The sequence below is a fragment of the Hyaena hyaena genome, unplaced genomic scaffold, assembly GCF_003009895.1.
Source record: "Hyaena hyaena isolate Hyena2069 unplaced genomic scaffold, ASM300989v1 scaffold_200, whole genome shotgun sequence".
NCBI lineage: Eukaryota > Metazoa > Chordata > Mammalia > Carnivora > Hyaenidae > Hyaena > Hyaena hyaena.
Genome location: NW_024080834.1, coordinates 1618333 through 1638578, shown reverse-complemented (window position 1 = coordinate 1638578; position 20246 = coordinate 1618333). Strand labels below are relative to the sequence as shown.

The following is a 20246-nucleotide window of genomic DNA, read 5'->3' as shown; positions in this document are numbered from 1 at the left end:
ACAGGAAATACAATAAAATGAAACATTGACCATTTGGTAGGATTGTAGTCTATCATTCTTGTTTATGGAAAAAGAAAATAAAATTACATCTATTTCAAAGACGTGTCAGTAATTCAGATACTTTAATTTATGAAAAGATAAGGAATATATTTTTTTTAGAAATATGGCAAATTAGATTGAGACTGCTTTTGACTATCTTGGTGTCAAAATTGTCTTTTACATAACAGTGCTGTGAACTGTGTTTCACTAATACCAACTAAATGTGTTTTTAATGATGTTATAATAAACCTAAAATCTTGAGAGGAGAGTGATGCTGTCAAAGTAAAATTGTTTCAAACTTGGAAAATAAACCATTTACCCCCAGGGCAAGGTTTATTTGCAGATAAATGGCTTGTTTTCACCTTGGCATTTATCCGGGCGCAGGAGGAGATATATCCTTGGTAAAAGTTCTATTATCATTATCTCTTATTTTAATCACAAGCATCTGGTTGAGGTTTAGTTCCTCCTCTATGAAGAAAATGGGGCCATTTCAAGAATCAATAAAGGGGAATCTATGAGACAGGCTTGAGCTCCCGTCAGAATCACCTGGCCGGGGATGCCAGACAAGCCAAGGGAAGGCACCTGCCACATTTGTAATATTGCTTTTGAAACTCTGCTGAGACCTCTGAAGAGCACTCTGCCCCAAGGGGAATTTGGTGTGAAATTTCACTTCATAGTTGTCAAGTAGATCAGTCCTAGAAATGAAAAAGTGCCTATGATGAGGACATTAGCGAACAAAATTACAATGAGGCTCCAGATTACTCATTTCCGGCATTGGCTCTTTGAAAATAAGAGTACGATTGACACGTGAGTCACAAGTGAGGGGATGGCCTTGAGGAGGCCAGGTAAGAGAGCCTGCGCTCTGGGTTGATGCTGTTTGAAGCTGACAGTAAGTACCACCTGCATGGTTCTCACACTGTCAGGGTGATCCTGAGGCACCGTCAGCTCTTAACACCCTTTCATTCCTGTCTCTTTCCTCACACCCACTCCAATATCACAACTCTGTCCTACAAACCTTCTCTGACACCCAGTTCCTTCCCTGAAGGTTTTTTAGAGAATTCCATGGCACACCAGACCCCACCTCACTTTTGAAATCATAGCTCCTGGCTTGCTGAGAGGCAGAGATCATTTTTAAGACAAACTGTCCTTTCTTCTCTCCACTCCCTTTCACCATGGCCTGACAACAATTGTTTGACTCTGACCCAGGCCTGAGCCCTCCTTAGACCACTTTGTTGTCCGGCTTGAAAATATAAGCCAGACCAATCCAATGTCTCTGGATTTAGAATTGAAAAACCAACTCGAGACTGGTATAGCTGTTTGAGTGAAACTGAGAGGGAGGCCATGAGACAGGGGCCTGAATGAACCATAATAAGTTAAATCCTTGAGTATAAGCAGAAAGTATGAGTGAACAGAAGAAGCCAGTCAGCAAGGAAACAGAGCTAATGTGTTCCCCAAAAGTAGGAACCCATGAGTGATCAAGACCATCCAGAGAAGAACTGTCTCAGGTCCAGGAACTCTATAAATTCCCGTAAGGCCAACTCTTCCACAGCTTCTGTTCTTGGATTTCCATATAATTCCATTTCTCACTAAAACAAACACACTTTCCTCTCAGTATCTTGTTTAGGTTTCTGTACTTGAAGAAACAAACATGTAACTAGAAGTCAGCAATGGAGCCGACTGTTTAAAGTTGTGTATCCATTGTTTAATAGTTCTCAGTGAATTGAGAAGAAGAAACTATCTTCCTTCATTGTTCTCTGGAGTCTGGTCTTATAGCAAAGAGATGTAAATCCAGTCAAACATCTTAACAGCATATAACATTCTGTTACAATATAAATCCCAGAATATCAGCATGAGAGGAGCCCAGAGATCTAGGACTCTAGGCCATAGATCTCTAACTTTTGTGGCAATATTCTTTCTTCAATCTCATACAGACTCTTTTTACATAAAAAATATCCCAGCAGAGATTCTTTTGTTGAAGAACTCAGTCCTCCTTCATACTCCTTTCCCTACATCAAGAAACCTTATGAGTCCCCAGAATTTGGCTTGAAAGCCTTTAATCTCTCATTTGATCTGTCAACTACAAAGGATTTAAACACTGCTATATGAGAACATCTGTAATCTCTGGCTCTCCTATACTAGTATTCAATGTTCCTATTAGAAGAAACAATTTTATATTTGTTCTCTGTATATTCTCATAAAAATTTCCATCATAGGTTTCAAAATATCCTAATATTGGAACATTCATTTGAGACAAATATTTCATATCACAGTGTTTTTTAACAGAGTGCAGTGAAAGTTCTTGCCAAAGCAGATTGGATTTGGGCATCAACCCAAAGACTGAACTTTAAAGAGCTGTGGAATGTGTTTCAAGAAGTCCTAAGGTGAAAACTTGAAGTTGAATAATGATGAGGTCTCTGTTTGTGTAACTAAAGCATGTCTTTCAGACTAAAAGAGAGGTATGGTTTATACATGAACTTGAGTGATTTAAGTATAGGAGTGTCTCTTAAATTTGATTTGTTTAAATCTCAAAAGATTTAAAATTTAAAACCAATTTAAAATTGGTTTCTGTCACATATTTCAAACCACATTAACTACAAAATGCATATATCCTGGAAGTGAGCCATGGTGGACCAGTAATGGAGGTAACATTAGAGGCTGTGACAGACATGTCAGGTGCCTTCAATATCCACCCTCCCCATCTTCCCTTGTAACACAACCCCAATTTTCTTCTGAGTAGCAATGTGCCCACTTAAGTGACTACATTTCCAAATTCTCTAGCATCTGAAATGGCTACGTTCTGGCCAATAATAGGTCAGTGAAGGTGTTCTGTAAGCTTTCGAGGAAGTTAAAGGAAGTTACCTCAGTTAGGAGGTGTTTACTTCATTCTCCCCTCTTCCCACTTCTTGAGGCCTCGAACTCAGATTCTGATGGCTAGAGATCTACCCCCATCTTGAACGACAAGGTGACCTTGAGGATAGAAACAACACAGTAAGATGTAGTTGCCACAGCAGCGCTACACCGTTTACTCCCCGACTTTACATACAAGAGAATCTTGTATGTTAGTCTACTGTTATTTGGAGTTTCCTGTCATATAAAATTAAACCAAATCCTGATTGATGCAATGGCCTAATTTACAAGGTTTTCTTCCAGGGCTGTGGTGTAAGCCAGAGGAGAAAGTAAATGGGGTAATTACTTTTAAAAAATCAAATGTGCATCTGTTCATCTCCTGCCTGCACTTGCCACTTTCACTTTTTAAGTGCAGAAACTGTTTATGAAGTCTACCAGCACTTGAATAAACAACAAAATTCTATACTATAAAAATATGACAATTAACTAAAAATGTGGAATTATACCAAAATTTACCCCAAAACATCTCTTTCATACTTAACTTATGAATGTCTAAGTCTTAATTGTAAAATCAGGATGAAGTACATTTCCCCTCTCAGAAATTTTCCTAAACATTTGTATCTAGAATAATGTCTATTTGTTTTCTGGATAGAAAGCGATACAGATAGTGCTTCCTTCTGGCAGAAACAAGAGCATAGAGATGCTTAGAACTGTTTCCATAATTGGTATTGCATATTACGTTTAGTTGAAAAAAATACAAGCTAACCCCATCAATCAATTACTTCTTTTCATTTTAAACATAACTGTCATCTCATGGAGAACATTAAAAATATCCTCTCCTTTTCCTTAACTATGGAAGACATTTGCATTAAAAAGGGAGGATTTTATTTCCTTAGAGTTCATCTTTGCCTGCTGGTTATTCCCCAGCTAAAGTCATAATCCTGTTTGCAACATCATAATCATTTACCCAGCAAACAATCAGGGTGTCACTAACAAAGAATTATGACTTTAGGTGGGGGAAAAACTACAGGCACAGATGAACTCTGAGGAAATATTGTTTTCATGAAAATGTGGCTAGTAATAAATAACCAGGGATGAAAATTATGATGAAACAGAATATCCTATAAAAACAGATTTGGGGAGGTATAAATGGTATGTTTTAAAAATTTATCCTCCCTGAAAGTACGATGATCAAAGTGTTTATAATAAAAGTATCAGTGCAATTTTAATATTTAAAAATTCTGAACTTACACATGACAGAAGAAATCTAAACATAGGAGACAATGTTTCAAAAATAATTCTAATAAAACAAATTTAGATATTTAGCTTCCAACTAAACAACTTTATATCAAATTGTCCAACTCACTGAAAGCTTTCTCCACTTTAGAGATTGACTTTTGTGTATCATTAACTTGATCCTAAATTCACTAACTGATCCATTTGCCTGTACATTCAATGAGTGTGGCATGAACTCATGAAAGGTGATGGTAATAAGCATTGACAGAGCACTTCCCAATTCCCAAAGTGTTTCCACATTCACTAGTACATTTGATTCTCACACTGTTCTTCTGAGCTGAGTAAAGTCAGTTGTGTTTTCTTTTTTTTTTTTCATTTCATCATGTAGAAACACATTCAAATAAATGATTTTCCATCCAGTAAATATATAACCTGACAACCCATGTTTCTCTCATTATACATGTGTCTCCCCACCTTGGGAAAAATTAGAGATTGAGATGGCTTATCATTGGATCTTGCACATTCATTAACTCATTCATTACTAATGACCATCAGTGAGAGCTAGGCATATGCTAGAGGCTAAGTGTACAGTGGTAAACAAAATATGAACAATTGTTACAGGATGAACTTGTCTATGTTGCAAAATGGTGAGAAGATTTGTAAGTAGAGGTGAAAAGCATGGATATAATCCATGTTGTTGAAATGTATGGTCTACATTTAAATTATTGTGCTATGAGGTGCTATGAAGGGAAAAGTAGGAATTCTAGGAGAAAGAATAAAGAAAAGGGAACACAGGAACTTAGACAGAAATTAGAAAAAGTCTCCTTCAGGGGCACCTGGGTGGCTCAGTTGGTTAAGCATCCTACTTCAGCTCAGGTCATGATCTCTCAGTTTGTGGGTTCAAGCCCTGCGTCGGGCTCTGTGCTGACAGCTAGCTCAGAGCATGGAGCCTGTCAAAGATTCTGTGTCTCCCTCTCTCTCTGACCCTCCCCTGCACACGCTGTCTCTCTCTCTCTGAAATAAATTTTTTTAAAAAAATTTAGAAATTAAAAAAAAAAAAGTCTCATTCAGAAGTACATTTTGAGGGGCACTTGGGTGACTCAGTCGGGTAAAAGTCCAACTTCAACTTGGTTCATGAGTTCGAGCACAACATTAGGCTCTGAGCTAACAGCCCAGAGCCTGGAGCCTGCTTCAGATTCTGTGTCTTCCTCTTTCTCTGCCCTCCCTTGCCCACGCTCTGTCTGTCTCTCTCAAAAGTAAACAAAACATTTAAAAAACCACAAAGTACACTTTGAGAACTTAGAGATGAGAAATACCATGTGGCCAAAACTAAGATGTGATAAACATTGCTGGGCACCTGGGTGGCTCAGTCGGTTAAGTGTCTATTGATTTTAGCTCAGGTCATGGTCCCATGGTTCATGAGTTTGAGCCTCGCTTCTGGTTCTACGCTGATGGTGTGAAGTCTGCTTGGGATCTCCTTCTCTCCCTCTCTCGCTGCCCCTCCCTTACTCACACTCTCTTTGTGTCTTTAAAAGTAAATAAAATTAAAGAAAAAAACAAGATGAGATAAGCATTGCTCAAGATCTTTCCAACCAATGAATCATAAGGACATAGAGACCTGTTTTTTTCTGAGTCAAGGAATTACTTAAAATATCTGAGTGCCCTGTTACAGAGATGGAGCCATTTTGTAACATTCATTTGTTCAAGAAAGGTTTACTTTGCACTTTACATATAAGATACAGCATTAAGTGGTCTTAAGGGTAGCGCACTCCATTGGCCTGTCTAGTATGACACACTCAGAGCGTACTAGGTGCAAATGACAATAAATAATCAAACAACATATTCAAGGTATCAAATATAATTTAATGTCAGTTTGTTTCCATTATGTGTGTCCAGAATTACAAAATTATAGAATTTCATATGACTATTACACCACTAAACATGTTTGCATATGAACTACTAAATCCCAGCATGCACATAAAGCCATGTGATCATTTGTCCAGGGGTCACTAGAGGCACAGCGTGATAACTCTATTAGTGGGAATATGGTTGTGATTCTTCCAGAATGTCTGTAACTCTCTGAATTCCACAGTCTGAACGAGGGGCATGCCTTTAACAGTGATTTTAAGCTTGAGCTTCAAAATGAGAGAACACATTGAAACTGCTTCAGGCAAAGGCTCTAATCTTATTTAGTTTTTATTTCCTCATTAGACTAATGGCAAAGGAATTAAGGAACTTTTCTAAATGTGTGGCTATGGGAAGCAAATAAAGGCAGAAGGGAGTCTGCTCTGCCACACAGGACCCTCATGTTTAATTTCAATGTCATATTGGAAGTCAAATGACAAAGTCAACAGTATATGCCTTATCTCATGTTCTGGCCAGAAATGCATTCATGACAACTAATTCTCAGATTTATTTTTATTTTAAAATTCTTATATTGTAAAAGGTAACAGTATCTTATAAAATCTCTTTATGAGCTAGTTCATAAAAGACTCAAGCTATGTGTGGCTACACAGAAGGAATAACAGCAGTCCTTCTTCCTTAATGAGAATAAGAAAACACCTCCTTCCATGATGAGAAAAACACTGGACTTTTATAAATCAGAAGAAAAAAGATGTCCTACAGCAAAGGACGGTAGGGAGAGTCAAGAAACTTTAAACCTGAGCAGACATGCAAAAAACAAAACTAATGTATCTTCCTTCCTATTTTAACTGATGAACAGGCAACCTCCATTTTAACTATAAATCCTGAAAGTCAGAAAGCTATCAGCCTCAGGACAAGATGCCAGAAGGGCCTTTAACATAAATGATGCGGGTTCGAAGGTGACTCACTGTTAACTCCCTGGGATGGTGACAGAAGAAGTGCTAAGGGGAGAGTGAACACTCTGGAGGAGTCACACTTTCATTTTAAGATGTTAATTTCTTTTGAGAAGTTTTATTTTGATAGAATGATTGGATTTCCTTATTGCTTATTGTTCATTTATGTGAAGCAATTTTAATGAAGGGCATTTTTATACTGAAAGGCATAGAAATGGGGTCTTTATTTTCTATCCTGCCAGTAGATGACCAGTACAATGTATGATCTCTTGGAAAAAGTATCAGAGATAAATCACACTAAAAAATCATCAGTCTTATATAAGGGGCTATTACCCAGAATTGTAGGGATGAAAAAAGAGTCTGAACCTTGGGATTTGGCTATGCCGTGATGATAGCATAGCCAACCTGCACATGTTTTCCTAATGTCAACAAACTCTTTAAGGGGAAACTGTCCTAAAGTGTCATGAAGTGACCACCATGAAACTATCCCTCCCCATATCTCCTTCTGCTCTTTTTTTAAACTCCTGAATTATAAAATCATGTAAAGCACTGAACACCCACCAACCCAAAGATCTACTACTACTCAAGACTAGTAAAACACCTCTACATATGTTATTTTCTTGGGGTGTCGCAACAGTCCTACAACTATATTTGTATTAGTCAGAGCTGTCTAGGGAAACAGAACAAATTGTGACAGCTAGCAAATCCAACATCGACAGAGCAGGCCAGATGGCTGGAGACCCAGGAAAGAGCTGATGTTACAGTTTGAGCCCAAAGACAATCTGAAGGCAGCATTCCCTCTTCCTTGGAGGACCTGGATCTTTTTTCTTTTAAGACTTTCAAGCGATTAGATGAGATCACACATACCACTGTGGCCAATCAGCTTTACTCAAAGTCTATTGATTAAAATGTTAATCTTTCCTAAAAAATACTTTGACAGAAACATCTAAAGTTTCAGTAAATATCTGTGTACCACAGCCTAGCCAAACTGATAAAAAATTAACCATCACAGTGACCCTCCCAAAGTAAGATGCCTGCTTTATTTTGTGTCTTCTTTTTTTTCTTCTGGCAGCATCTTTTGAAGCTACCAGAACTTGTGTAAATGTCAAAAACCTTAACAGAAACAAAACAAAACAGTAATTTATCAAAGTAAAATATGGATTCTAGGCTCAATGAATGCTACTGTCAAGTATGACTTGGCCATCAAATGCATGCTCTTATTGATGGCATAGCTATTTAAAATATAATTCAACAATTAAATATCACTTTAAATGCAATCATGTTCTAATCTATAATAGGTTCTAGGGACACAATTATAACTGTTATTTTTTAAAATCACCAAATTTTAGTAATATTATGTGCAATATAGAGTAGTGTTTGACATACAATAAATCATTTGGAAGAAAAAGCCCTTAAACTTACAATTTCACTAACTTTTATTAGTCTGTAAACCTTGAAATATCAGAAACATTAATAACCAAAATCTCTGGCACCTGGACAGGTAATCACTTGGTCACTTTTTTCAACTGTTTGCTTTTTACAGCTGTTTGGGTACAAAATGGAAAACATAATGAACAAATGATCATTTTCATTAGGCACTCTTTGATTATGGTAGTGTGATGACATGTTGCTTGTCACGAAAATCCTCTTCCTCCTCATCTGTGCTGCTTTCAGAAAGTGTCAGCAAAGACTGAATTTCAGTATCTCTTTCAGAAGAGCTGGAAATACATTAAAAGATCAATACACAATATACACAACCCAGTTTCAACTCTTCATTCATCTTCTGATCAATACTACATGCATTGAAGTCATTGGAGGCAGGCAGATGTGAGGGGATGTCTCAGACTGGGGCCATAATTTTCAAAGTGCCCAATATACCAAGCCTCCTTTTAATGAGAAATTCTCATCATTCTCCCTCTCCTAAGAAATAAAGCCACAGTGGAACCAAGGGGAGAAGATTTTATGGTCTCTGGTTGTGTCCTGCATTGATGATTCAGAAGTACTTCAGAAACTTGCAGAGCCTCACGGTCATCATTAAGAACATTCATCATTACATGGGCTGTTTAATAGAATCCCAATGAATAGATTGCCAGATAAATCACCTCTTTTGTGTACTGTAAATTAGGACGATGTGGATAGCCAGTCAAGATATGCCAAAGCCAAATTTCATGGCAGCAATTATTTAGTTATTTTATTTTGTTACATTTTATTGTGGAGAAGAACTGGTAGAAACTCTAGTGTACACGTGTCAGGTTTAGGGAAGGAGGTAGTGTGGGGGAACAGAAAGGAATTTGTATAATTCAGATTTTCTTTCTTTTTTTTTTTTGCCCAAGTTATCTAGAATTTCAGCCCATCCTATGCCACTAAATAATATAAAATACTTCATCCTGTGATGGGTATCTGGATTTTTTTTTTTATGACCCACAAAGGCCAAATCAACAGTTCCTAAACTCTGATCTGTGGACCAGGGCAGATCTGATGGAGATAAACAGTTTCAGTGGTCTAAGAAGAGAAAATAAGGACAAAGCAAGGACTTTTTCATGACATTTTTAATTTTAAAGAACTGCTTTATTCTTTTTGTACCCCTTATATTTTTAGTATTAAATCTTGTTTCTTTTGTGAAATGATGCTGAGAGTATGTGATAGGTTTAGTTACTTTGTTTTAAAAGAGCTTTTTAGGGGAAAAAAACAACAACAACTTTATATTGATCCCTCTTTTTAAAAATGTAAGTGGTGTTAGAAATACAAAAATCCAAGAGTCACAGCTAAATGACTTTCTCCTTTAGAAAGACAAAGTAATAATGGACTCTTGATTCCCTTTTAATGCAATATTAGACTTCAAGCCAATCAAAGGAATTTACAACTCAAGGGACTTTCTATTTTACATTCATCTTAATCCTTCTAGAAGGATCCTTTCTCCTATTTCAAGAAATTCCAGGGTGTCAATAATAGACTGACATGATAAACTACTTTTTTGAAGCATTTATTAGTATAATCCATATTCTTTATAAACTGATCAACCCTAAATGTTTTTCATGTGAGGAAAGAATGAAAGGACTTATTTTAAAATATGCTATCATTAACAATCTTGACTTAATTTCAGGAAAGAATCTTCTCAATATTCTATTCTAAAAGCTTTATTCACATTGAGTAAGATTCTATTAGTGCAAAGTATTTGAATTTATTAAGTTAATTAATGCAAGTAAAGCAACAGTTTTTCAATATAGGGAGAAATGCTGAAGGATTATAAAATTCCAAATGCCTTTTCATTTTTCTGACATACATTGTGCAGCAGAGAATTGTCTTTTCACATTAAAACAACAACTTCATAAGCTTTCCACTAAATCCTGATAATAGGTCAACAAAGGACCCAAAAATTTTACCAAGAATGGCCATATAAAGTATACATGTGAGTACAATCTTTTTTTTATATAGTAAAGATAACTATTTGGGGCTTGTCAAAAGTTTCACCATGCGCTCTTTACACATGGGTTGCCGGCTCAACCTACCTCTGTTCCTCAACTCCACCGAGGCCTCTGGTACTTGAGCTCCTATGGAAATCTAGGGTAGTCTGACTTACATCCAGCAAATGGTCGTTGATGGCTGGTAACTCTTCTGAGGTTAGGCTGTAAAGTTTTTCTGAAGGATCTGAAACATTTTATTCCATGTACTGTCAATACATAAATTCAAGACACAAACACACAGCAGATGGTGCTGAGAGTTTACCTAGAGTAAACTATAAGCAGTACAAAGAAAGTATAGATTTTTAATCATCTAAATTTTCTAGTATTTTGGGGGTGAGCAGAAGATGAAGGAAGTTTGATCTGGGCTTCTAAATTAGGGTATGGGTATTGTTTTGTTTTGGGGGAATTTCCCCAATTTTATTTTTTTCTGATTTATAGAGATATAACTGACATGTAACACTGTGTAATTTTAAGATGTACAATATGCTGATTGGAACATTTATATATTGCAAAATTATTACCACTACAATGGTTTGGTAAACATTTACACATAGCAAACACATTTAAGATCTACTCTCTTAGCAACCTTCAGGAATATAATATTATGACTATAATCACCATGCTGCACATTACATCTTTTATTCATCTTTTAACTGGAAGCTTACACTCTTTGACCCATATTTCCCCATTCTTCCACCCCCAAGCCTCTGGTAACTACTATTCTAGACTCTGTCTCTGTGAGTTTGAGTTTTTTAGCTTCCACATGTAAGTAATATTTACTCATCTAAATGTTCACTTCCCTGTAAAGTTTTATGTATATGTTTTAAATGACTTGAGTTTTAGAAATACACCTTAAAACTTTATATTTTGTCATTCCCCCCCTTTGCCATTCTTTATTATTGAATTGAAGAGATTCTTCAATGATCAGAGAACATACACTATTACTCCAGGGATAGAAAAAGGTTTAACTTCAATCCATTCCTCAATAGCCCACTTTCTAGACAGTTATAAAGTAAATATAAATATAAAAACTTCAAAGAAATAGACAAAGCAGACAGGCTACTTTCTTATAAGGAACTCAAACCACTACCACCCCCCACCCCACCATCACCATCTAAAAGGACTATCTAGTAGAGCTACCAATGACATCCCAATGTTTAGAAGGGTGTGACAACCGGGACACGTACCCAGTAACCTGTGAGCTCCATCCCCAACCCTTCAGACTTTTGTTTTCCTTTCCATCTCTTCCCTTCTGCCATTGTGTCTTGCCTTGTCTACCCCTTCTTATCTTCTTCCCTTTACCTTCTCTCTGCCCACCCCTCTGCCTTTACGCAGTCACAATACTAATTAGAAGTAAGGATATCACATTAGTTAAGTGGTAGGGTGGTGAGACAAAGGAATGTGAGGCAGACTTGCACAGGTTTGTGCCCGGGCTTTTCTGAGCACCCAGGGGAGACCCTGGGTAGTTACTCTGTTACCTAGAGCCTCAGTTACCATATTCACAAAGGGGAGATTAAAAATCATACCTGCTTAATTTACCTCACAGAGTAGTTATAAAGATCAAATGAAGCAACATTACATATAAAAACAAGCAGTGATTATTATTACTCATTGAAAGGCTTCATATTCCTTATATCAGAAATTTTAAAAATATGTTGACTTTCATTTATATGTGGCAGTCATTTTATTTCTTAAAATTACTTAATTTGATAACTGTAAATCCTGATTAGCCCTGTATAGTATAATATCTTGCTTGCTGGTCAACCTATGAAGAGAGGCTCAGTTATTCACTGTCTCACTATTTATTTCACCAACAGTATAGCTACATCTGCTAGTATCAGGTAGATTTTTATTCTTTCCTATTTAAGAAAAAGTACTTTCCTCTCTTTAATTACTTGGCTCAGTTAACTACTGTGGACTTGTGCAAACACAGGGTTGCCATGGGAATGTAAGTCTTAAACCACAAACTCTTAAACCACAAATCAAAATAAGTTTGAACACACGAATCATTTTTAAGTAATGAAAATGTGAATGCCTTAATGTACATTATTACTGATACTTTCTCATAATGCATGTCTTCTGATGTTTCTCAAATTTCTTCAGGCTATGACAATATTCAAAAGTTGACAAAGTAACTTGGCAGGTAAGTTATATGGTCATGTTGAGCCCACTAAGGAAGTGACTATAATGTGGATATTTGTGGAGGAAATAATTGTATGGCATGAGCTAAGGCTAACTATAACCCTTAGAGTGGCCCAGAAGAAAACATCACTGTAGAATGGAAATAGGTTTTAGATGTTTTTGCCTAAAAATTAGACTTACCAAGAGAACCTTACCTATATTTTATGTGGAAAACACCAACCATTGGTTCCTTAAATAATTTAAGTTTTTTTTCCACCAGGATTTACTATGTGCTAAGCAATTACCTCTTAAGAGAGAATGTGTGTATACATATGTGTAGAGAGAGAGAAAAAGAAATTTTTCATAAACATAATATTGAATATATCTTTAAATTCAATCATTGAACAATTTTATGATAGGGCCTATGATAGCCAACTTTCATACACAGAAACTGTACCCCCGCCCGCCCATCTGCCTGCCCTGCCTGCTTCTGAAAAGGCTCTCATATCAGCCACGGCAATCTGAAGGAAAGGGGAAACATTTCATTTAATATAGTTATTTGCTGTCTTTTCTTCTCCCAGCTCCCTGGCACAGTTGTTTTCCATAGAACTTGGAGGAAATGGATGTATCCTAGAGCTAAGAGAAAACAAATCACATTTGGTGCTCACAAAATTTCAGCTTTCACAGGGAGGTGAACACATTTGCATTTGTATAAGAGTCAAATTGTGTAGCTATGCTTCTGTGCAACCAAACCTCATGCAGAGTTTTCCCAGGCTGCACCATAAGTAGTGAAAGGTGGGTGGAATTTTTCTGCCCATTGATGCTTAACAGAATACAAAAGCCTTGTATACAAACAGTGAGTTTTCTGGAATAGCAGCTGATTACATCACAGCATCTGTCACCTCACTGACTGTTTGTTGGGTTTATTCAGCTGATGTGCCACACTCTTCCTTCCTCAGTTCCAGGTGAATGTCTCCAAAGCTGTGCACTGATCCAAAGCCAATCTTCCCAAATAGAAAGAGAGCTGTTCATGGGTCAACAGTGTGTAAGTGATTTCGTTCTGCTCCTGGGCCATCAGAGAAGCCCTGGTTGTTCACAGAGTACGCAGGGTGTGCTTGCCTTCATATATGAAAGTTACGTACTCTAGTGAAAATACTGGCATCAGTGTATGAAAAAAATGAGTGGCAGGGGAAAAAACTGAAGTATGTAAGAAAAAAGGTGATAAAGGAAATAGGAAAGCTGATGGTTAGAAACAAACACAAGAGACTATTGCTTGTTAGGTCTTGTGTTTTGTTTGTAAATAATGGAACTCACCAATTTATCAAAATAAGAAACCCTTCATTTTCTGACTGAAAGCTGTATAGTTATCCTTTTTACATCCAGTTCAGGCCTGTCATGCTTCATTTTAGGATTGGTCTTTAATGTGAGGATTACCTCCAAGGAGATTTACATTTGATTTTTGCAAATGGATGATGGGTACAGATGGATCATAGGCTCTCGTCCCCAAACCCATAATGAAATAAATAGAAAAAGCAGAAGAGCTAAACTAAAATAAAATCATAAAAGGAATCGGACAAAGAAAGGAATGTAAGTCCACGTAATAAACTTTGACAAGGGGCACCCAAATAAATAAAGATTCACTGAGGTGTCGCTGGGTGCTACTGTGGTCCACCCACTTTCTTCCCCTGCTGATACGAACACCAAACTAATAATAGGAAAAGGGCGGGGGCATTTGAAGCACCGACAGGTCTCATCAATACCACACCAATTTGGAGAAAAGTAGGTGAAAAGGAAGGAAGAAGAAATTATTTGAAATATTTGTAAAACCCCCTAAGTACCCACTGGAAGATCTTAGCGGAGGCAAGAAAATTACAAACCTGCAGGTGTTCCCATGGGGACAGAACATGGCTGAAACCAGATTAAACCTGGTTTAATGTAATCAAGTAGAAGACTAGTGAGCCCAGGCCTTCCAATAAAGGAGGATGAGCTCCCCAGTCCTTCATCGATCCTCCCATGCCTTTGAGCTGGCAAGATACAGAAAACAATGCAATAATCAACCCACAAATAGTAGCTCCAAAGAGGAGACTGCCATATCTCGCTACAGGTGGACAGCATTTTAGGGAAAATATAATCTCACTATATCGGAAAAGACAGAGCATATGATCAAGGCTGTCCACAAAGCATGAACACATAATATCCAAAGACATGACAGCAACTAGCTATGCAGACTAACAAACTAGAATCCAAAAATCCATAGCATGTAGAGAATGATTAAATAAAAGGTCAGTCTAGTAGAAAACAGATCAAGACCATAACAAGATTCCTCATGAGTCCTTTAGCTACACAAGAAATAATGAAAATGACATTTTTTTTAAAGTGTAAAACTGGGGCACCTGAGTGGCTCAGTTAAAAATCTAACTCCTGATTTTGGCTCAAGTCATGATCTTGTGGTTCATGAGTTCGAGTCCTGCATTGGGTTTGTGCTGTCAGCGCAGAGCCTGCTGGGGTTTTTCACTCTCCCTCTCTCTGCCCTTCCCCAGCCCATGCTCCCTCTCTCAAAAATAAATAAATAAAATTTAAAAAGTATAAAACTTTGGGGCGCCTGGGTGGCTCAGTCGGTTAAGCATCCGACTTCAGCTCAGGTCATGATCTCACTGTTCGTGGGTTCGAGCTCTGCGTCGGGCTCTGTGCTGACAGCTAGCTCAGAGCCTGGAGTCTGCTTCAGATTCTTTGTCTCCCTCTCTCTCTGACCTTCCCCTGCTCACACTGTCTCTCTCTCGCTCTCTCTCTCTCAGAAATAAATAAAACATTAAAAATTAAATTAAAAAAGAATAAAACTTTAAGAAGCCAGTCCAACATGGTGGTGTAAGAAGACCCTGAACTCACCTCCTCCCACAGACTCACTGAATCCACACTTACACAATGTTTCCCAAAGAACTGAGAGCTGAATGAACAGCTTCTGCACAATAAATAAGAAGGAGACCACACAGAAAAGAGTAAGAGATAAGGACACAGTCATAAAGGGAACTTCATCCTCAGTATGGCAACCTGCAGTGGGGAGGAATATCTCTGAAGAGTCCCTGTACAGACTCTCTCACCTTGGGACACAAAGAAAAAATAGTTGTTTAAAAGTCAAATTGACTGCAAGTGAAAGAAATCTGTTTACTAACCTTAGTGCATCTGCCAAGTGGTGGAAAACTACTAGAAATCACTCTGGGGTTGAAAGGACCAACAAGTGCCATTTTTATTTAAAGTTTATCTATTTGTTTATTTATGGGGGGGGAGAGCGAGCGAGCAGGAGACCATGCATATGTGGGGAAGGGGTGAAGAGAGGAAGAGACAGAATCCCAAGCAGGCTTCACAATGTCAGTGCAGAGCCTAATGCAGGGCTTGAACCCACGAACCATGAGATCATGACCTGAGCCAAGATCAAGAATCAGCACTTAACCAACTGAACCACCCAGTTGCCCTGAAAGTGCCATTTTTTATGTTTCCCGTCCACCATGATTGCACAGACATAAGCAGGGTCCAGGTACTTACTATAGTTGGCCTCCTAGAACTGACCCAACAAGTCCCAGGCCCCTAGCTTAGAAAAGCTCCAGCCATTTCCCCAACACAACCCCAGCGTGGTAGACCCTGGGCCAACCCCACTCATGGGTATAGAAGGAAAGACCATATATGACAAACCCAATGTTAACATTGTACTCAACCATGAAAAGCTTAAGATCAGAACAATATATAAGGATGGCTACTCTTACCACTTTTATTGAACTTTCATGTTTCATTCAACATATTCAACATTGGAAGTCCTAACCATAGCAATTAGGGCAAGAAAAAGAAAAAAAAAGTCACCCAAATTGGAAAGGAAGAAGTAAAATGGTCACTATTTGCAGATGACATGACACTGTATATAGAAAAACCAGGATTCAACCAAAAAAACTCTAAGAACTAATAAATGAATTCAGGAAAGTCATAGGATACAAAATTAGCATACAGAAATCAGTTGCATTTCTGTACATAGTAAAATGATATCAAAAAGAAATGTAAAAAATAATCCCATTTACAACTGCATCAAAAAGAATGAAGTACCTAGACATAAATTTAAGGAAGTGAAAGACGTGTACTCTGAAAACTATAAGATTCTTATGAAAGAAGACAACATAAATAAATGGAAAGATATAATGTCCTCATGGATCAGAAGAATAAATATTGCTAAAATATCCATGCTACCCAAAGCAATTCAAAGATTCAAGATAATCTCCATCAAAATACAAATGGCATATTGGTACAAAGAACAAGAATCCTAAAATTTGTATGGAACCACAAAAGACTGGTACAAGAACAAGGAATCCTAAAATTTGTATGGAAGCACAAAAGACCCCAGAGAGCTAAAGCAATCTTGAGAAAAAAGAACAATGCTTCAGGTATCACAGTTTTTTTATTTCAAACTATACTATAAAGCATGAAAACATATAGATCAATAGAACAGAAAGGTGAGATACAAACCCACCTACATATGATTATTGAGCTATGACAAAAAAGCCAAGAATATACAATGAGGAAAAGACAGTCTGTACAATAAATGGTCCTGGGAAAATGGGACAGCTACATACAGAAGAATGAAACTGCACCAATAACTAATATCACATATAAAAATAGATTAAAAATGGATTAAGGACTTGATATAACAACTAAAATCATAAACTCATACAAGAAACCATAGGCAGTAAACTCTTTTACATTGGTCTTAGCAATATATTTTTGGACCAGTATCCCCAGGCAAGGGCAAGAAAAGCTAAAATAAACAAATGGGATTACATCAAACTAAACAGCGTTTGTACAGCAAAGGAAATCATCAACAAAATGGAAAGGCAACCTACTAAATGGGGAGAAGAATATTTGCAAATCATTCAGCCAATAGTGGATTAATATTCAAAATACAAAAAGAACTTACGCCACTTAATGCCAAAAAAAAAAAAAAAAAAAAAACAAACAAACAACATGGGACTTCTGGGTGGCTCAGTCAGCTAAGCATTCAGCTCCTGGTTTTGGCTCAGGTCATATTCTCACAGCTTGTGGGATCGAACCCTGGGTCAGGCTATGTGTTGACAGTGCAGAGGATGCTTGGGATTCTCTGTCTGGCTCACTCTCTACCCCTTCCCTGCTCTCTTTCTCATAAATAAATAAATAAACAAACAAACAAACATTTTTTAAAAATTAAAAACAAAACAATGCATTTAAAAAATGAGTAGAGGACCCAAAGAGACATTTCTCCAAGAAGATAAACAGATGGACAACAAACACATGAAACAATATCACTCATCATCAGGTAAATGCAAACCAAAACCACAATGACATATCATCTTTCAGATTGGCTATTATCAAAAAGACAAAAACAACAACAAGTATTGCTGAGGATGTAGAGAAAAGGAAACCTTTGTATACTATTGGTGGGAATGTAAATTGGTGCAGCTACTATGGAAAGCAAGATGGAAGTTCCTCAAAAAATTTTAAAATATAACTACTGTACTATTCCATTTCTGGATATTTACCTTAATAAAATGAAAACACCAGTTCAAAGAGAGATCTGCACCACCATGTTCATTGCAGCATTATGTACGATAGCCAGGATATAGAGGCAACCTGAGTGTCCATGAATATATGAATGCATAAAGATGTGAGATACACACACATACATGTGCACACACACCAGAATATTACTCAGCCATAAAAAAGGAATGAAATCTTGCCATTTATGACAACATGGATGGAAAATACCATATAATCTCACTTATATGTGTAATCTAAAATACAAACACATAAAACAGAAACCGTTTCATAGATATAGGAAACAAACTGTTGGTTACCAGAGAGGAAAGGAGGGGTGTGAGCTAAAGAAGTGAAGGGAATTAGGAGGTATAAACTTCCAGTTATAAAATAAGTCATGGAGATGTACTGCACAGGGGATATAGTCAATAATAATGTAATAACTGCGTGGTGATAGATGGTAAAGTAAACTTGTTATGGGGATTAGTTCATAATGTATAAACACACTGAATCACTATTATGTACCCTTGAAACTAAAAGGTTATTGTAAGTCAATCATGCTTCAATAAAATTTAATTAGTTAAAAATAGCAAAACTAATCTCAAAGATCAAACAACAGCAGGTCAGATGTTAAAAAGAAAAAAAAAATGCTCAGTGGTTACCTGTTTCTGGATTGGATCCAGTACCAGAAAAAAAACAAGTTATAATGAACACCACTGAGGCAAATTTTAAAAATTTGGCACTGTGGAGTAGAGAATCATACCGTATCAATGTCAAATCTACTGATTTTGATCATTGTATTATGATCCTTAGGAGAATGTCGCTGTTCATGGGTAACACACACTGACTGACGTATTTTTTTTTTACAGTCAAGTATTTTTTTGATCAAGGCTCATAATGTTTATAACTTCCTCTCAAATGGCTCACACACAAGAAGTGTGTGTGTGTGTGTGTGTGTACACATATATCCAAATAGGGCAAAAGACATAGGTAGTGAACTCAGTAAAGAGTATACAGTAGTTTCTTGTACTATTCTTTTTTTAAAAAAATTTTTAAATGTTTATTTAGTTTTGAGAGAGAGAGAGAGAGACAGAGCATGAGTGGGGGAGAGGAAAAGCGAGAGGGAGACACAAAATGTGAAGCAGGCTTCAGGTTCTGGGTTGTCAGCACAGGACCCGATGCAGGGCTCAAACTCACAAACCATGAGATCATGACCTGAGTTGAAGTTGGACACTCAACTGACTAAGCCACCCAGGCACCCCTCCTTGTACTATTCTTGCACGCTTGCAAAGTTTCCATAAGTTTGTAATGCATCAAAGTAAAAATCTCCAAAAATACCAAAACAATACCTTTAGAAAACTAATGGATTAACTCAATCAACAAAGAATGGATTATAATTGTAGCTAAAAATTAAAATCCCAACATAGAAGACAAGCTGAAGATAAAGCAGTAAATGCAAAAAAAAAATTTAGTTAAAAGAGTTGAAGAAAATGTAAGTAAATACATTGCACAAAGAAGATCCAACATAGACAAAATAGGTTTGTCAGCAGGGTAATTTCAAATGCAACAGAAAAGCAATTCAAATATACAACAGCGGAAAACTTCTCTGAAAATAAGAAGCGTTTTTTTCTACAGACAGAAAGATCTCTCTGCTTTAAGAAATGCTGAATTATTGATATTGAAACACAGTCCTGGTCCACTTATTGAATTTCAAAGATTAAGAAAAAATTCTTCAAACATCCATTCAGGAAAGAAGTCTGTCACATGCAAGAAAGACAGTGAGGAAAAAAATCAAGGTGATCTCAGACTACTTGATAACAGAATTCAGACCCAGATAACAAAGAATCAATATATACAATGTTTACAAGAAAAATGACCCAAGTATAATTACCCTCAGCCAATTTGCCATTGAAATGTAAAGGAAGCACACATTCTCAAACATGAAAGAACTTGAATAATAGAGCTACCATGAGCCCTATCTGGGGTGAAAAACTATTTGATAATTAAATTCAACCAAACAAAAGTTAAATGGAAAAAGTGTGCTGAGTACTAACTTGCATCAAAATGAGGCACAGATGGGGCGCCTGGGTGGCGTAGTCGGTTAAGCGTCCGACTTTCGCTTGGGTCATGATCTCGCGGTTAGTGGGTTCGAGCCCCGCGTCGGGCTCTGTGCTGA

At 37.1% G+C, this 20246-nt stretch overlaps 1 protein-coding gene across 2 annotated transcripts in view; it reads right to left on the bottom strand.

The window, feature by feature from the left end:
• Positions 1-8360: 8360 nt before the first annotated feature.
• Positions 8361-20246, bottom strand: part of ZBBX (zinc finger B-box domain containing) — a 119925-nt gene continuing 108039 nt past the window's right edge. For both annotated transcript variants that reach the window (XM_039241933.1, XM_039241934.1), the window contains exons 20-21: positions 10448-10586; positions 8361-8656 (exon numbers count right to left, since the gene is read on the bottom strand). In XM_039241933.1, the coding sequence (XP_039097864.1) occupies positions 8545-8656; positions 10448-10586 (251 nt within the window). In that variant the 3' untranslated portion in view covers positions 8361-8544. The remainder of the gene's footprint in view (positions 8657-10447; positions 10587-20246) is intronic.